General features: G+C 43.6%; 1 protein-coding gene across 8 annotated transcripts in view; it reads left to right on the plus strand.

Annotated features, from left to right (window-relative positions):
- Positions 1-18,104, plus strand: part of mtmr4 (myotubularin related protein 4) — a 198,502-nt gene that overhangs the window by 151,722 nt on the left and 28,676 nt on the right. For all 8 annotated transcript variants that reach the window (XM_070857244.1, XM_070857250.1, XM_070857245.1 and 5 more), the window contains 5 exons: positions 4,828-4,941; positions 7,499-7,683; positions 9,656-9,784; positions 12,108-12,219; positions 15,481-15,676. In XM_070857244.1, coding sequence (XP_070713345.1) covers positions 4,828-4,941; positions 7,499-7,683; positions 9,656-9,784; positions 12,108-12,219; positions 15,481-15,676 — 736 coding nt within the window. The remainder of the gene's footprint in view (positions 1-4,827; positions 4,942-7,498; positions 7,684-9,655; positions 9,785-12,107; positions 12,220-15,480; positions 15,677-18,104) is intronic.

Raw genomic sequence — 18,104 nt, forward strand, 5'->3', positions numbered from 1 at the left:
CACCACTGCTCAAGCCACATATTCATCTGAGCTATCCTGCGATTCCTACTCTGACTAGCTCGTGGCACTGGTAGCAATCCCAAGATTACTACTTTTGAGGTCTTACTTTTTAATTTAGCTCCTAGCTCCTTAAATTCGTCTCGTAGGACCTCATCCCTTTTTTTTACCTATATCGTTGGTACCCTATTGCACCTATTATTATACTATCTGATGTAGAATCATAGGAACTTGCTGCACAGAAGGTGGTCATTGGTTGTGCCAGTGCTTAGTCCCATATCCACGCTTTTTATCTGTAACCCTGTAAGTTCCTCGTCCTCCAGTATATGTCCAACTCCATTTTTAAAATGATTTATGGAATCGGCTTCCACCACCTTTTCAGAGAGCGTTCCCGATCCTGACAATTCTCTGAAAACGTTTCTCTGCATCTTCGCTCTGGATCTTTTTCCAGTGATTTTGAATCCATGATCTCTAGTTATTGACCCACTTGCCAGAAGAAATATTTTTTGCCTCTGTACAAGAAAGCTGCAATGGAGCTGCAGATGGACCAACCTGTGTGTTTTAAGATGCTCGTACATACAAATTGCAACATTTGGCCCAACCAGTCAGTGTTTGCTCATCATGCGTGCAAATAGTCTAAATCATATTTACCCACCCTGATCAATATTCCTTCATCTCATTTCTTTTGTCTACCAGTTGAATTGAGAAGTTGGAATGATTATGCAGCAACAGATCGCATTGCACTGGAATATGCTGCATTTTCTATAATTAAATGTGATAGTGAAGCAAGACCTTGAAGTATATAAGGAACAAGGGCATTTTGAAGGACCTGTCCAAATCTTCAATACTTTTAAATTCCCAAGGCCAAGTTCTGTCATCACTGTCTTTACATCAGTCCTAAATGGAAGAATGTTCATGACAGAAATACCTTTACTACATGTATTTCTGCACTGCTGCATCAGCAAGGCTGTGTTCATAACCTCCTAAAATCAGGGAGATGGCTGAATGGAATGTGTTTAAAAATTAAATCCACTCAGTGCTGAAATCTGAAGCCATTAGCGTAACCATGCCTCAATCTATAATTTGTTGAAAGGTTGGAATTCAGGTCAGTGCTTCGGTTGGGAGTGCAGTGCCTTGTAAAACTAGCAATTCAGCTGGTTTTGGTTGCTTGGGACCCTTGTACTTTGCAGCGATGATGTGTAATGCTGGGATATACCATTAAATGTAAACGGTTGAGAGGTGTGAGCGTTATGGTCAACATTTAATCCATATCACCTAACCAGACTGGGGTGTGGTGGTTTGCGATTCTAACCGAACATTCCTAACAACCAAAAGAGGAACAGAGGGAGGTGTTGGGGAATTGCATGTAAATATTTGGGAAAATATGAAAGTCTTGGCAAATGAGATCCAATGATAAGGCCTTGAATCCTAAAGCCTTCTAATAAACAGTGAGCAGTTTCATCTCCGTTTATAGTGCTGCTCCATCAGTGGGTTGCTTTAGATATTGATCATATTAAAGATTTAAACCTTTCTGCTGCTGTTTTGAAGTGTACAGGTGATTGTCCTTAATATTGACTCCATGCTATGTAAGGAATTAAAAGAATTGACCCAACATTCAGTAACATTTGAACAAATTAATTTAAAAAAGAATGTCAGACACTTGTGTGACTAGGAGCAACCTCTGTTGAGGGGAACATGTAGTCCGGAAACTCAATGTTTAGCATTTTGTTTGTCACTCCTGCTTTAAGTGTTGAAACTGAAGTTGCGCCTCCATTATAAAGTGGAATTGGGTTGCTTTTCATAATTTATATTATTGACTTTTTAACCCCACTAGCAAGTTGAAAGTGTCTTCTGCACCGCTTACATAACTTGGCAGTCATGGAGTACAATAAATACACTACTTGCAACATCATACTAGTTAGAAGAGTCCATGGCATATATTCGGTTTATATTTTGTTTCTGTGGTTAAAATGGATAAGATTGATTGATTTTAGAAAGTGCTTGTATATTTTGAACGGATACACCAATGTGACAGCTGATTGCCTGCTTGACTCGGTTCATGTGGTTTACTCTTGTATGCGAAGATCCAGACACCAAGGGCTCAATTTTCCCCAGTGATTTGCGCCTTTTTTATGGCGCGCAACGCTTTTTTTGGTCTAAATTTAAAAATCCAAGTTTCCCCCGATCTTTGTGCGCCAGCGTAACTCTGTTACGATTTTTTTAGGTTCATTTTTTTTTAATGTCTGCGGCAATTTTTCACAATTATGTAAGTTTGCCCAATTTAAATTTCTCCTAGGACAGCGTATGTGACCACTTCCAAAAAAAAAACCTTCTGGGCACTTAAGAAAAACCAGCGCCCATTAAAAGATCGGTGCAGAAAAACACCATTGTTTTTATGCGAAGTTTTGGAGGGAGTCAAGAACACATTAAATATGCATCATCAAGCTTAATGTTTTCAAACTTAAAACACAGGAAATGGATGTTTAATTGAATTCTTTCAGTTTTCATTTTTTTAAAAACTGACACGCCACCACCGAATGTCTCCAAACTGGGCTCGATGGTCGGAGTGTCGGCCGGCAGAATTGGTCCCTCACCTGGACACTGGCCCGGGGGGGGGGTGTGTGAACGGCTGTGGAAGGCAAACGGAAGGCATGAGAATTCTACACTACGCATCAAATGTAGCCTGGGGGGTTGGGTGGGGTGGGGGGGTTCCCGATCATTGTGCCTGCTCAGATCTGGGTGTGATCCAAACTAGGGCTTCGACCTTGGGGAGAGAGAACAAAGAACCTTGTCCTGCTTACTGTTTTGAGCTCCTTGCGAAGTTGTAGTATAATCATGGGGGCAATACTGACAATTCCATACCTTCTGCAGGATGGGCAGCATCGCAGAAGGGGCGACATCGTTTTTCAGTGCAGACGTTAGGCTCCACCTCCCCCCCCCCCCCCCCCCCCCACCCCTCATGGCAAGGCTCCAGGACAGGCTGCGTGGCGCCAATTTCAAAAAATAGAACGGGGAAACTTGCTTTTTTTTTGTCGTAGTTAGGGCCAAGAAAAACGTGCAGAACTCTGGCAATACGCCAAAAAAACAGCATTGGGGAAAATTGAGCCCTTAGTTTTCATTTAAGTGATGTATGGACTGTCTGTCAGTATCGATCAGGATTAGAATCCCTTACCTGCATATAACCACAGAAATTCCTCCCCAAGACCCATGTGTGTGGCAGAATGTATTCACTGACATTAACTACCATTTAGTTGTTTGCAACTGAATAGCCTTGAGCTACGTTTCAACATCAATAATGAATGTCCTTTTAATGCATTCTTACATAGTTTATGCATCTGTCTTGATTATCATTATTTTGATGCTTTCAAATTTTTGAGTTACATAACACCGGGGGCTAAAAGGATCAAATTATGATAAGACTAGGCTTGTGTACCCTTGAGTATAGAAGTCTTGAGCGTGATCTAATTGAGGTGTTTAAGATGATTAAAATATTTGACAGAATAGAGAGACTATTTCCTGTGGTGGGGGAAGTCCAGAACAAAAGGGGACGTTACCTTAAAATTAGAGCTCTGGTGATATCGGGAAGCATGACTTCATACAAAGGGTAGTAGAAATTTGGAATACTCTTCTCTAAAAAGCTGTTGAGGCTAGATAAATTGAAAATGTCAAAATTGAGAATTGGATTTTTGTTAGGCAAGGATATGAAGGGTTACAAGGACAGGTAGATGATCTAATTGAATGGCAGAATAGGTTTGAGGGGCTGAATGGCCTACTCTTGTTCCTATGGTCAACTCCCCACTGTTCCCTGTGCATGCTCTGCGAGTCACTTTCTACACCTTGCTCCCTCAAACCGGTTACTCCGCGCTCTATCAGTCACTGGTTGCACCCTGCTCGCTCAAATTCTCCTCACTGCACCCCGCTCTACCCTCTGCCACTCACTGGCTGCTCCCTGCCCCCTATGGTTCCCTGTGCCCCTCTCCACAAGATTCTAAAAGGCGGCTGCACTGTGCAAACACTGTTCAGCTGGTAGCAATGAGATCGCTAGATTTTTGTTAGGTAAGAGTTTTCAGCAATATGGATCAAGGCAGGTAAATGGAGTTGCCCTGATCTAATTGAATGGCGGAACAGGCTCAAGTGGCTGAATGGCCTATTCCTGTTTCTATGTTCCTATTAAATGTTCTTGAGCATCAAGTGTGGAATAATGAAAGGGAAAGGGTCTTCCTACTTTTGGAAATTGCCCCATCACTTTAAACTCCATCACAAAAAGGGCCTGCAGTTCAAAGGGATGGCTGGTGGAGACATCACATTCCTACCAAAGCCACCAATGTGAACGGCATTAGAACCATAGAATGTGTGTAATGTAGTATTTACACAAGGGACCCTGGACCACAATGTTTATAATGTAATATATACATGAGTGGCACTGGAACCACTGAGATATAATGCATATATAAAGGAACTCTTTGAGCCACAGTGTGTGTGAATTTGCTGGGATGTGGGACACGGACTGCAGTGTGTACACGGGAGTACTGGGACTACAATGTGTGTGTGTAGTGGACGGCACATATGGGGCATTAGAACTGTAACTTGTCTATTATAATGTTTGCGTGGGCTCTGGAAATCACGGTAAGTGTAATATAATGTATAGGCACAGTACTGCCTGTGTCTCAATTATAAGGTCTTGGATTAAGTTGTTTAGGAATTTAACCAGTTGCCTATATCTGTATTGTAAAGTTGTTTGGTGCCTTCATATTAACCCCTTATTGTCTATCTCTAGCATATAAAGTGGCTTTGACAAAACTCATTTTTTTATTGCATTTGCCTTTCCAGGTTGTGTGCCAGTTACCCCCAAAAGCTGCTAGTTCCAGTGTGGATCACAGATAAAGAACTGGAGAGTGTTGGGACCTTCAGGTCATGGAAAAGGATTCCTGTGGTTGTTTACAGGTGAAGTTTTAAAATGTTGATTATGACTTCTTCATTCTCAGTGCCAGGCTCCTACTTGAGAACTATCAAATACGATAGATTTCTCAGTTTCAGACCATGTGCAATAAACCACGTTATTAATTCGGTCCGTTTAATGACTGGTACAGTGGATAATTAAATAAAGATCTCTGAAAACTTCTTTCCTTGTAGAAACTAGAGGGGATTAATTCAGCATAGTTTGTTTGGAGATTCATGGTTCACGGGGAGTTAGAATCTATTTAGGGTCCAATCTACAAGCCAAATATTCCATTGCAACTATTTGAAGTGCAGTGACTTCTCCAAGTGTCCTGGCCAACATTTCTTCCTCCGCCAACTGCAGAACAGATTAACAGCTCATTTATCCCATTGCTGCTGTGGGACCTGACTCTGCTGCCATGTTCAACTATATGATCATAATTCATAAGAGTAGTTGTATGTGATGTTGACATGTTTCCTTGAGACACAATAAAGCACTACATAAATGCAAGTTTTTTCATAATGTTGTCATAGAATGTTAATTATTTGTGCTTCTGTGACATTTAGGGTTGTGTTGTGAGCATATCTGCTCTAAACCGTTGCTGAAACATCTATGATTTAAAATAGAAAGAACGTGCATTTATATAGTGCCTTATGTCCTCGTGATAATCCAAAGCTCCTCAAAACCAACAAATTCTTAAATGTGGCAGCCAAATTGTGCACAGCACGGTCCCAGAAACAGGAAATTAATACATGACCTGTTGTTCTATTCTTGGTGCTGTTTGAGGGAGGAATATTGACCAGGACACTGGGAAAACTCCAGAATATTTCACTTTTTTAAAAGTCTAATTTTCTTTAAGTAATCCTGAGATTGGAAGTGCACTTTAAGGTTATATTTCTTTTTCTCCTCACCAAGCTAAACTCCTGGAAAGGAGCCTATGTTACTGTTGCTGCTGCATTCCAGCCTTTCCCTGAAGGTTCAGATACCAAGGTTCATAAGTTAAATTAGTAAGTTATGAGTAAAATGGTAAGTATTCTGTTAACCTAAAGGGTAATGGAGTTGTGAAATAAATCACGAGGAAAACAGATAGTATAAGCCAATTTAAACATGGCACCTTTTTCAGTAACCTGTCCCATGTCCGGTAGATCCCTCTAACCGCTTATAAACTGCCCACAGCTTGGCTTTAAATAGACATTCTCGTAATTTGAACTGCAGCTGCAGTCATCCTGCAGCATTTGCCAATATTAAAAATGAGCTTCAAAGCCACATGGTCCCATGACGTTATTGTGCTTGTAAAAAGGTGATTGTTTTTGAAATGCATTGTGGAGAATACCAACAGGCGTCATGTTTGTTAGTTATGATCACGCACAAAATTAAAGATAAACTGCATTTAAATAATACTTTATTGCATTACTGAAACATCATGAAGCGCATCACATTATGAATTATTTTTGGAGTGCAGACGGTGTTATGTAGGCAGAATGCTGAAGTGGGGCTGTGCAGGTATATGTACAAGAGGGCAGACTTTCCATGATCGCTGAGGGGAAAGGCACTGCTCAATGTAGTACTGAGTCTCGCCGATTAAAAGGACCAGATTTAAACCCTAATCTCTGCAGGAGCAATCTGATACCACATTTGGCCTCCGTGTCATTGGGCTAGATCAAGCTTTCTGCGCCTGAACATTATCCAGTGGCCCCTGTTGGAAAGTGTGCTTGGCTTTGACGTCCTGTGGTTGAGTATCCTGTCAATATGTTAGCATTGTAACGAAAAATTATTTTTGGCTGTTGACAAATGTGCTAGTTGCAAAAGACATTCAGTACTCAAAAGGATTAATCTGTGGCATTTCATTTCAGTGATGTGCGCCAGCGGCAAAACACTTGTTTTGGCTGTTTTTTTAATTGCAGTTCACTGCTTTTGCGACGAGTTTACTTTGAACATTCTTGCTTTGTGTGATTGATCGCTCGATAGCAGCATCTAGGCTCGTACATTAAGAATGGCCACTTAAGCACGGCACCAGAGGCTTATTGTGCAACAATGCTACAGCGAGCGCAAATGATTTCAGGAGCGTTGGAGAGACTTTCTAAAAACGGAGTGTAAACACAAAAGGCTGTCGAAGAAATGTTTGTGTTGACTGGTAATTCTGAGGTTTTAAACACTTGATAAGTTTTCTGTTTTCAGAAATAAATTGAGAACATTGAGAACTGCATATATGCACTCCTTAGTAGGTGAGGCTCCACACCAGAATGCACAAGCAGAACTATATGCTTTTAATTTCAAATCAGATCTTAGTTTCAAAATTCTGGTTTTAAAAGTTAAGTTTCCTTGCATTCAGCCACAAGAAGAGTGATGTGTCATCAATCAGGATACCTGTATATCATTATAATGCAGCACCATGTCCCCCTACTAAGTGGCCCAGAGAGCGCTCCACATGTTTGTGCGACAGTTAATTGAACTCAATACGGTTTAAATGTTGGGAATGAAAAAGCACTGAAATACTCGATGCTATGTGGTTATCTGGTTACAATGTGCGCGCTCACTAACATAGTGTGGTGTTTTCCCCAGACATCTGCGGAATGGTGCTGTGATATCACGCTGCAGTCAGCCGGAAATCAGCTGGTGGGGCTGGAGGAACGCAGATGATGAATATCTGGTAACGTCCATTGCTAAAGCCTGCATCTTAGACAGAGGAACCAAAATGAGTGGAAAGAGCAAGAATGAGGGAACTGATCTGTCCGACACAGACTTTGGTGAGAAGGCAGACCGGAAAGCTCCCTTATACCTAATTGGGAAGCTCGAGAGCAATTTATTGTCCCGATTTCTTCCATCTCCCCTTCCATTAGTACAAATCCATGCGGTATTAAAGCATGAATACTCTCCAGCACATCGTTCAAGTGTCCATTCAACATAAATGAGCCTAGATAGTGAAATGCAAGTGTTGGGGCATCACAGCCAAACCCTTGGGCTGAATTTCCGGCAGGTTTGCAACCGGGTTTTCGCTGCGACTTGACCCTCCGCGGTGAAAACCCGGTCGCAAAGCCAGGGCGGGATCCTCCGATACCTGTTTGCGGCGGCGCTTCCAAGTACCATCGGGTGGGGAGAGATGTGCCGATGTGCATTTGCGATAAAGTTTTGGAATTCTCCCGACCCTGTACGCTGTGTCCAGAATCGCAACAGGTCAAAGCTATCTGTGCAGCCTTGCCAGCAGCGGTAAGTCAGAAAACCTGCAAAAAAGGTAAGTTAGAGTTATTTTGCAGCGATTACTTCGTTAAGGGTCTTGTAAATGTTTTTGGAATTTCCCCTGCAAACGATCCCAGATTAAAGTTGCCGAAACTCGCATTTTGTGCCATGAGTAATCGTGTATCGCCTTCCTCATTGCTATCCAAAGGCCGAAAGTTGAGCCTAAAAATGGTCATTGCATCGCTATCGTTTTCGCCGTAAAACCCCGAAAGCTGAAAATCCGGCCCTTATTCTCACCGATGTTCACCCATGCACTTCCCAGCAGGCGCCACTAGATAGCGACAAGCAGCACAATCTTGATTGATTTTTTGATCTTTCACCTCCCAAGCTCATGGATGCAAAATGAGTACAATTGTGCTTGCACCTCTGGTTTTGCAATCCAACGATTCAAAATTTTGGCCCCAGAACAGGATTGTTTGATTTAAAATTTGATGGGCAGCTGCATTAGAGATGATGCCCAGGGTGCAGAGGAATAGGAAATCTTTTTATTTAAAAAAAAAAATGCATCAAAAGGAGCTAGCCAAGGCAGGTTAGAAATTTGGTTCACCAGAGAGCAATGCCATTGACTGGAATACTGCTTCATGCCCATGGTCTGCAACAGTGCAGAGATATGTCCCAGCTACATCACTGAGCAAAACCCAGGTGTTTTGATGCAGGAAGGGAGGGATAGCTGAAGCAGGCATCTGCCATGCTTGGTCAGATCTGAAAAGTCAGCGACCTGGAAATGAGCCTTCCTCCTAGCACCCTGCCACCAACTATATCTGGTGCATAGACAACAAAGATTGAGGAGATAAACAGAGGCAGCTTGATCCTATAAAGAGCAAAAGGCTCGGAATACCAGTCGGGGGGTGGAACTCCAATGCATTTCTGGCGGAAGCGACAAAATGAGGCAGAGCCCAGATCCACCATGTTTGTGCCCACATTAAAAACTCCCAGAAATTGCGCACCAGGTGGAAGTATAGTTCTTGGGCTTTCCCCCATTCTGTGCCCGGCCAGCTTTGGGGGCATTCAAGGGCTATCCCACAAATTCAACCCAGGGATAGATTATGGAAAACCACCCCTGCTGAGAGCAGGCACGGTTCCATTCTTGGCCTTCTGAAGACCCCAACAATAAAGAACCCAAAGGTTATTAATTGCCAAACGATTGACTACTGCCCATTAGTTCCCTGTGGACCATGAAATTACTTTTTGACTTAAAGTCTTTGACCTATGAAGACCAGTGTGCCACTTCAGTGGGACAGATGCCTCTGGTGCAGTACTGCAGGGGGGAGGGAAGCATCTTCCCCAAATATTTAAATCGTCATGTCTCCAGGATGTATGTCCTGTTCTGCCGCAATTCTACCTCCTTGCAAAGATCTGTATATTTTTTACGGTTAAATTATTTGTCTGAGAGTTAATGTAGCTGATGTCGCTATCCATTAAGGATCAAGCTGCTCAAAGCAATAAAGTTGTGAATTAAAATGTAACAATCCCTTGTTCTAGATTCATCCATAACCTCTGGGTCTGTAGCAGAAAGTGGAGGGACACCACAGAAGTTGCTTATTTTGGATGCAAGATCATACACAGCAGCTGTAGCCAACCGAGCGAAGGGTGGAGGTTGTGAGTGTGAAGGTATGCATTGTACAATGGCACACTGGCTGAGCTCCTGAACCTGAAGTGAAATTGCATCCCAAGACCGCTATCTCGAATCCTCTGCCCCAGTCAGTCGATACTGAACAAGCCTTGAGTGGATTGTGGAAGGAGAGTTTTTGTGTACCCATGTGCACAGTAAGGTTAATCGGCCAGAGCAAGTTTACTGTACACGTGTTTCATTACATAGAGAAGTATTCCTGTCAACTTGTTCCCCATCTGCAGGGAGGCACAAAGATGCAAGAAACTGTGGGTTCTACTGAGTACCTTTCAGTGATTGGCTAACACTCAGTAGGTGGCATGTCCAATCAAGTCTTTAAACCAGGGCTAACCATAGCAAAGGCTGAGACTCCCCTTCCTGGGAGCATCCTAAAGCATCATGTCTTTGCAGATTACAGGACTTTCAACAACTCTAAAGTTACTTTTTCAGCAATTAAAGTATCTAAAGAAATGGTTTTCAAACTGAAGCAACCCCTGCATGTTCTCCGGACTCCTCCCCTAAAGGCCGTGTTAGCTACCCAGAGGGGCGCATGTCTCATAAGGTAGAGTGTAAGTTTGAATCTATGATTTCTTGTTCCTCGAGTGCCATAAATGAGAATGTAGATTCTTAGGATACAGGTTGGAGTGCATAACTTTTATATGTATAGGCTTTGTGATTTTAAGTGTAGTTTGAGGGAGGTGGTGTGATTGAAATTTGGGGAAAAAAATCTAATATTTAAAAATACTTAATTTTTAGGTTTGTCACAGTTGGTACATTTGGGTAATGTTGCAATGACTCGTATCCTCTAAAATGACTTTAAATGTTGAAAGTGGGATTACGGGTCATAGATTTAAATCGGTAAAAAGAATGCAAATTTAGGACTAATATCAAAGTTTCTCAACACAAAAAATTATCAAATCATAGAATGGTCTCCTGGATAGAGTATTGGAAGCAAAATCTCTGGAATGATTTAAGAACCTATTGGATGCTGAAATGAGGAGCCTTTAGGGTCATTCTGGATGAATGATGGACCACATGGCTTCCTTAGCTGTCATCATCATCATTATAGGCAGTCCCTCGGAATCGAGGAAGACTTGCTTCCACTCCTGAGTGAGTTCTTTAGTGGCTGAACAGTCCAATACGAGAGCCAAAGACTCTCACAGGTGGGACAGATAGTCATTGAGGGGAGGGGTCGATGGGACTGGTTTGCTGCACCATCTTTCTGCTGCCTGCGCTTGATTTCTGCATTTAGACTCAAGGTGCTCAGCGCCCTCTCGGATGCACTTCCTCCACTTAGGGCGGTCTTGGGCCAGGGACTCCCAGGTGTCAGTGGGGATGTTGCACTTTATCAGGGAGGCTTTGAGGGTGTCCTTGTAATGTTTCCGCTACCCACCTTCGGCTCATTTGCCATGAAAGAGCTCCGAGTAGAGCACTTGCTTTGGGAGACTCGTGTCTGGCATGCGGACTATGTGGCCTGCTCAGCAGAGCTGATCGAGTGTGGTCAGTGTTTCAATGCTGGGGATGTTAGCCTGAATGAGGGCGCTGATGTTGGTGCGCCTGTCCTCCCAGGGGATTTGTAGGATCTTGCGAGACATCGTTGGTGATGTTTCTCCAGCAACTTGAGGTGTCTACTGTACATGGTTCATGTCTCTGAACCATAAAGGAGGGCAGGTATTACTACAGCCCTGTAGACCATGAGCTTGGTGGCAGTTTTGAGGGCCTGGTCTTCAAACATTCTTCCTCAGGCTCGGGAGCCTCCTATCAACAATAGCAGGCATCGACAACGAAGTCCAACACCGCCTCCACTGCGCCCAGTGCAACCTTCGGCCTCAGCTGGAATGATGTTGTGAATGGGATTAATTATTTTGCTTGTCTTAAATTGTGACGAACTAGAACCAAATGCCAACTTCCTAGCCCAGGTTGTAAAAATAGCACAAACTAGTTAAAGACATGACCATAATTAATATAAGGTAGGACTTCTTCACACACAGATTAATTCTTGGAATTACCACCAATGTAGAATTGTGGAATCATTCAAGTGGATTTGGACGCAATGGCAGTGGGGACCATTGGCATTTATGAAAGAACGAACTTGATGGGCCAAATGGCCTCCCTCATCTGTACTTATCTTTGTAAACTGGAATCTTTTAGTCTGTATGACTCAGTTACCTAATGAGGCATCAGGGTTTGGCTGCAAGTCTTTTCTGAAGACATAGATATCCATTACACCCAGTGTGTGAAAGTTCTCTGACTCCTAATCCTGGATAGAATCACAGATGTTGCTGCCTTCTACAACCTGATTAACTGATTCTTTCTTTATTGCAGAATATTATCCAAACTGCGAAGTGATGTTCATGGGAATGGCCAACATTCACTCAATCAGGAACAGCTTCCACTCACTGCGGGCTGCCTGCAGCCAGATGCCAGACCCTGGAAAGTGAGTGCCACACCTTATAAAATTTTAACCGCTTCAGAGGCAGAGTTAAAATTCCATCTATCTCAATACTTTGCTGTGTTTGTCACCTGCAGAACATACCGCCTTTAACTAATGTGCGTATTCGCATGCACACACTGCCTTGATTATACAAACCGTGTGCTGGCTGTATTGTGTATCTACAACAACAAAAACTTGCATTTATATAGCACCTTTTAATATAGAAAAAATGGCCCACAGAGATGTAAGGAAAAAATGAACGCTATGCTAAAGGAGAGAGACTAAAAGCTTGACTGAACAGGTGGACTTTTAGGAGGGTCTTAAAGGAGGAGAGGGCAGAAGAGGGGTTTAAGGAAGAATTTCTAGAGTGTGGGGCCTCGGCAGTTGAAGGCATGGCTGCAAAGGGAAGGGAATTGCACAAAAGGCTAGAAAAATGGGTTGTTCGAAAGGGTATTGTGTGGTTGCATGGCTGCAGCAAGTCCCTGAGATGGGGAAGAACGAGGCGTTGAAGGAATTTAAACACCAGGATGAGAATTTTCATTGGGTGACCAGGAGCCAATATAGATCAATGAGGACAGGGGTGATGGGTGAGTGGGACTTAGTGTGAGATGGGATAAAAGCAGCAGAGTTTTAGATGACCTGAAGTTTATTGAGGGAGGAGGATGGGAGGCTGGCCAGGAGAGCATTGGAACAGTCGAGTCTGGAGCTGACGAAGGTATGGACGAGGATTTCAGCAGCAGGTGGGCTGAGGCAGGGGTGGCAGCAGACGATGTTACGGAGGTGGAAGTGGGTGGTCCTTGTGATGGAGGATTTATGGGGTCAGAAACTTAGCTCAGGGTCGAGTAGGGTACTGAAGTTGTGAAAAGTCTGGGACAGGGGGACGGAGTTTGTGTGGTCGAGGACGATGGCATTGGTCTTCCCAATGTTTAACTGGAGGAAATTGTGGCTCATCCAAGACTGGATGTTGGATAAGCGCTCCTACAACCCCGAGGCAGAGGGGGGGTCAAGGCAGGTGGTGAAGTAGAGCATATATGTAGATGCTGACCTCATGACTGCAGATGATATCAAGAGAAGAGGCCAAGGATGGATCTTCGTGGGACTCCGGAGGTAATAGTGTAGGAATGGGTAGAGAAGCTATTGCTGGAGATATTCTGGCTGTGATCAGATAGGCAATAGTGATACCAAGTGAGGGTAATCACACTAAGCTGAAAAATAGAGGAGGGGCATTGGATGAGGATGGTGTTCGACTGTCGAAGGCTGCAGAGGTTGATGAGACATAATGCACAATGATCACAGTCACAGAAAATGTCATTTGTGACTTTCATTTGTCCCTTAGTGGTGCTGTGGCGGAAACCTGATTGGAGAAATTCAAACAGGATGTTCATAGAATCATAGAAATTTACAGCACGGTAGGAGGCCATTTCGGTCCATTGTGTCCGCGCCGGCCGACCAAGAGCTATCCAGCCTAATCCCACTTTCCAGCTCTTGGTCCGTAGCCCTTTCGGTTACGGCACTTTAAGTGCATTTCCATGTGGTGAGGGTTTCTGCCACCCTTTCAGGCAGTGTGTTCCAGACCCCCACCATCCTCTGGGGGAAGACATTTCCCCTCCTATCTCCTCTAAGTCTCCCCTCTGTTACTTTAAATCTATGCCCCCTGGTTGTTAACCTCTCTGCCAAGGGAAACTGGTCCTTCCTATCCACTCTATGCAGGCCTCTCATGATTTTATACACCTCAATCAGGTCTCCGCTCAGCCTCTTCTGTTCCGAAGAAAACAGACCCAGCATCTCCAATCTTTCCTCATAACCAAAATTCTCCAGTCCAGGCAACATTCTTGTAAATCTCCTCTGCACCCTTTCCAGTGCAATCACATCTTTCCTGTAATGTGGTGACCAGAACTGCACGCAGTACTCCAACTACGGCCTAACCAGTATTTTATACAGTTCAAGCATAACCTCCTTGCTCTTGTATTCCATGCCTCGACTTATAAAGGCAAGTATTCCATATACCGCCTTGAACACCTTATCTACCCAGCCTGTTACCTTCAGGGATCTGTGGACCTGCACTCCAAGGTCCCTTTGTTCCTCCACTTCTCAGTGACCTACCATTTAATGTGTATTCCCTTGCCTTGTTAGACCTCCCCAAATGCATTACCTACACTTATCTGGATTGAATTCCATTTGCCACTGTTCTGCCTACCTGAGCAGTACATTGATATCTTCCTGCAATCCGCAGCTTTCTTCTTCATCAACCTATTTTAGTGTCATCTGCAAACTTCTTCATCATGTCCCTAACTTTAAAGTCCAAGTCATTGATATATACCACAAAGCAAGGGACCCAACACTGAGCCCTCACAAAAACACCCGTCGACCATTACCCTTTGCTTCTTGCCTCCGAGCCAATTTTGGATCCAGCTTGCCACTTTGCCCTGGATCACATGGGCTATGCTTTTGTGACCAGTCTGCCATGTGGGATCTTATCAAAAGCTTTGCTGAAATCCATATACACTACAGCAAATGCACTGCCCTCATCGACCCTCCTGGTTATCTCCTCTCAAAATTCAATCAAGTTGGTCAGACACGACATTCCTTTGACAAATCCATGCTGACTGTCCTTGATTAATCCATGTCTTTTCAAATGAAGATTTATCCCATCCCTCAGGTTGTGGGAAATACAGGCACAAATTTAGGAGGCAACAACACAGAAAAAGATTGGAAATGGTAAGGTAGTTTGCAAGAACATGGGTCAAGGGAGGGCTTTTTGAGGAGGGGGGCAGGGGAGCTGAAGACAGTGGCTTTGAAAAAGAGGGAGACAGTACCTGAGGAGAGGGAACTATTTATATCAGCTAGCATGGAGGCCAAAAGGGAAGTTAGCTGGTCAGCAATTTAATAATGGGGAGACGGGAGCAGGAGATGGGTATCTGGCGTGAGATGCGTGTATCCATTCTGTGCAGCAGATTTTGTGTGTGTGTTGTGTGCAGTATATAGTGTGTGTGTGTGTGCACACGATGTGTACAGTAAACACATTCGCTGCATACAGTAGAAACACCGGTTCCATGTGTGCAGTAGGTGCATCAGTTCAAACTATGTTGCTTTTATTAGACATGTCCGTTCACTATTTATTGCTTACAGTAGATACCAACTTTCTATGTCTTGTGCGCAGTGGACACTCTTCACTCTCTGGTGTGGTGTGTGTGGTTTGTTATGTTAACCCATTTTCTTTTGCACATATTAAATGGGATGTGTTCCCCTGTGTTTTGTTGACAGTTGGCTTTCAGCCCTGGAGAGCACCAAGTGGTTACAACACTTATCTGTGATGTTGAAGGCAGCTATGCTGGTGGCAAATGTGGTGGACAGAGAAGGAAGGCCAGTCCTTGTACACTGCTCCGACGGCTGGGATCGCACTCCACAGATAGTAGCGTTGGCCAAGATCCTATTGGACCCATATTATAGGACAATTGAAGTATGTATTTTACCCAAGTTCCTCCGTTTATGGTGCAAGTTACTACATGTTTCGAGCTATGATTTACATCCACACGAAACTGGCTTGAGATCATCCAAACTCATAGAATGTCTAATGCCCATTGGCGAGGCCGTCTTCATCCCTTCTGTCTGAGAATGAGACCCAGCTCTTGGAAGTGAAGGCACTGTGTTTAGGGTCATTCTCGGAACTTCTCTAGCTTCACTGAACCAAGACAATTGGACAATATGTAAAGGAGGGCTGCACATTTAACAACTGAAGTGAACAATGCTTTGTTCCTGTTAATAGTTTGTGTTTGAGAGTGAGCAATAACTAGCAAACTGAGCTTCGACACCTTATATTTGGATGACAGTTTCTTCAGAATTCAGAACAAAGTCCAAAAGCTGGAATGAAACCAGAAATTTAAAGCCATGAGTAACCTAGGCAAGTAATTTAAACCACAGCAAACTTCTCTTCAATGGATCTAATAAAGTAATGGAAAGAATACGCTAGGGTGCAATTCCTTACAAACGTTGTCCTGGAGACTACTGTTTTTTGTTTCCATTAAACCAACTTTTAACTCATTGCTGATGCCTGAGCTGGGCCTGAGGGAGGAGCTGGGAACATCAGCTAAATGCTGAGTTTCACACTTGGATAAAAGTAGGAAGTCAACTGATAATAGAAAAACTGATCAAGGCCAGCCATAGAATTACATCCCTTTTTTATAAAATCCATTTCTCAACCTTTAAGCTTCTTTTGTTGTAAACGTTGGGTTTATCAAGGGTACTCCATGTCTGCATCAAGCACCCTTTAGTACTGTGACACTCTCCACTCATAGCAACCAACCTGTGGCCTCTGAGTTTGCAAAGTAGTGCTTTTCAGGGAAGTTTTGTTCTTTGGGTCTGTGCCTCAGAACTGGATTAAGATTGCATAAACTCATTTCACAAAGGGCGCTTCCAGCCAGCAGTCAGGAAAAGAAAGAAAGAGACTTGCATTTATATAATGCTTTTCACAATCACTGGACTTCTCAAAGCGCTTTACAGTACTTTTTTGAAGTGTAGTCACTGTTGTAGGAAATGGGCAGCCAATTTGCACACAGCAACTCCCACAAACAGCAGTGCGATAATGACCAGATAATCTCTCTCTCATGTTGATTGAGGGATAAATATTGGCCAGGACACCAGCGATACCTCCCCTACTCTTAGAAATAGTGCCATGGGATTTTTTACGTCCACCTGAGATGGCACCTCCAGCAGTGCATCACTCCCTCAGCACTGCACTGAAGTGTCGGCCTAGCTTTTTGTGGTCAAGTCCCTGGAGTGGGATTTGAACCCACAGCCATCTGACTCGGGTGAGAATGCTACCCACTGAGCCACAACTGACACCAGAAGACTTCGGTCCCATCAGTGGGTGGAAATGAAAGGCACGTGGCTAACCAATTGGACCGAGAGCTTTGTAATTATGGGAAGTGCTGTAACTGGTAATAATCTTCACCCAGGATAAAACTGCTGTTGTCATCCCCAGGTATTCCTTTGAAGGAATAATTCAGGGTGTCTGAGTTGGGTTTCTGGATTAACAATCTAGCATACAAGTAATGTAAAGGTCAAACATTTATTATCAAACTATAACAACCTGTGGGCACGCTGCTCAATGAGTTCAAGCTGCTCTCAAAGTTCTGTGTGTTTCTTCATGGGAATGTGATCATCAGAACATTAATCCATCATTGGGGAGATGAGATGGCCGAGAGGTTAAGGCAAAGGACGGTTAATCCATTGTACTCTGCATGCGTGAGTTTGAATCCCATCCTCGACGTTGTTGTTATACATTTGATGCCTCTGGTTGTTTTTTTTTAAATTCGTAGCCAATCTTTCCAATTCTTTGTCAAATCACAAACGCCAGAGGTCTTGCACACATCAAGGATCACTCTGCGCCAATGCTCTTAGCCAAAAGGCCTAGAGCTACTGCACCGTTCCTGGAAGTACTGCAATACCAGGTTCGTGCCATGGAGGTGGATGGGTCAGGCCCCCCACACACCTCCGTGGAGGTGGATGGGTCAAGCCACCCCACCCACCTCCTATTGATATATTGATGCCTCTGGTTGTTAGGATAAGGGAGTGAAGGGTTATGGGGAGCGGGCAGGGAAGTGGAGCTGAGCCCAAGATCTTATTAAATGGCGGAGCAGGCTCGAAGGGCCAAATGGCCTACCCCTGCTCCTATTTCTTATGTTATTGAGTCAAGGTAAAGATAATAGAATGTGAAAATACTGTTAATTTGAAACGTTAGCAATAAATGGATTCATCAGCATCTGAAACAGAAAAGGCAGGTTGACGTTTTAGGTGGAAACCCTCCATCAAAATGGTAAAGGTCACCATTCCGAACATTGGCGTCTCATCTCTTTCAGTTACTGATGCAAAGTCTATAATTTTTAAAT

Source organism: Pristiophorus japonicus, chromosome 16 (assembly GCF_044704955.1).
Source record: "Pristiophorus japonicus isolate sPriJap1 chromosome 16, sPriJap1.hap1, whole genome shotgun sequence".
Lineage (NCBI taxonomy): Eukaryota > Metazoa > Chordata > Chondrichthyes > Pristiophoridae > Pristiophorus > Pristiophorus japonicus.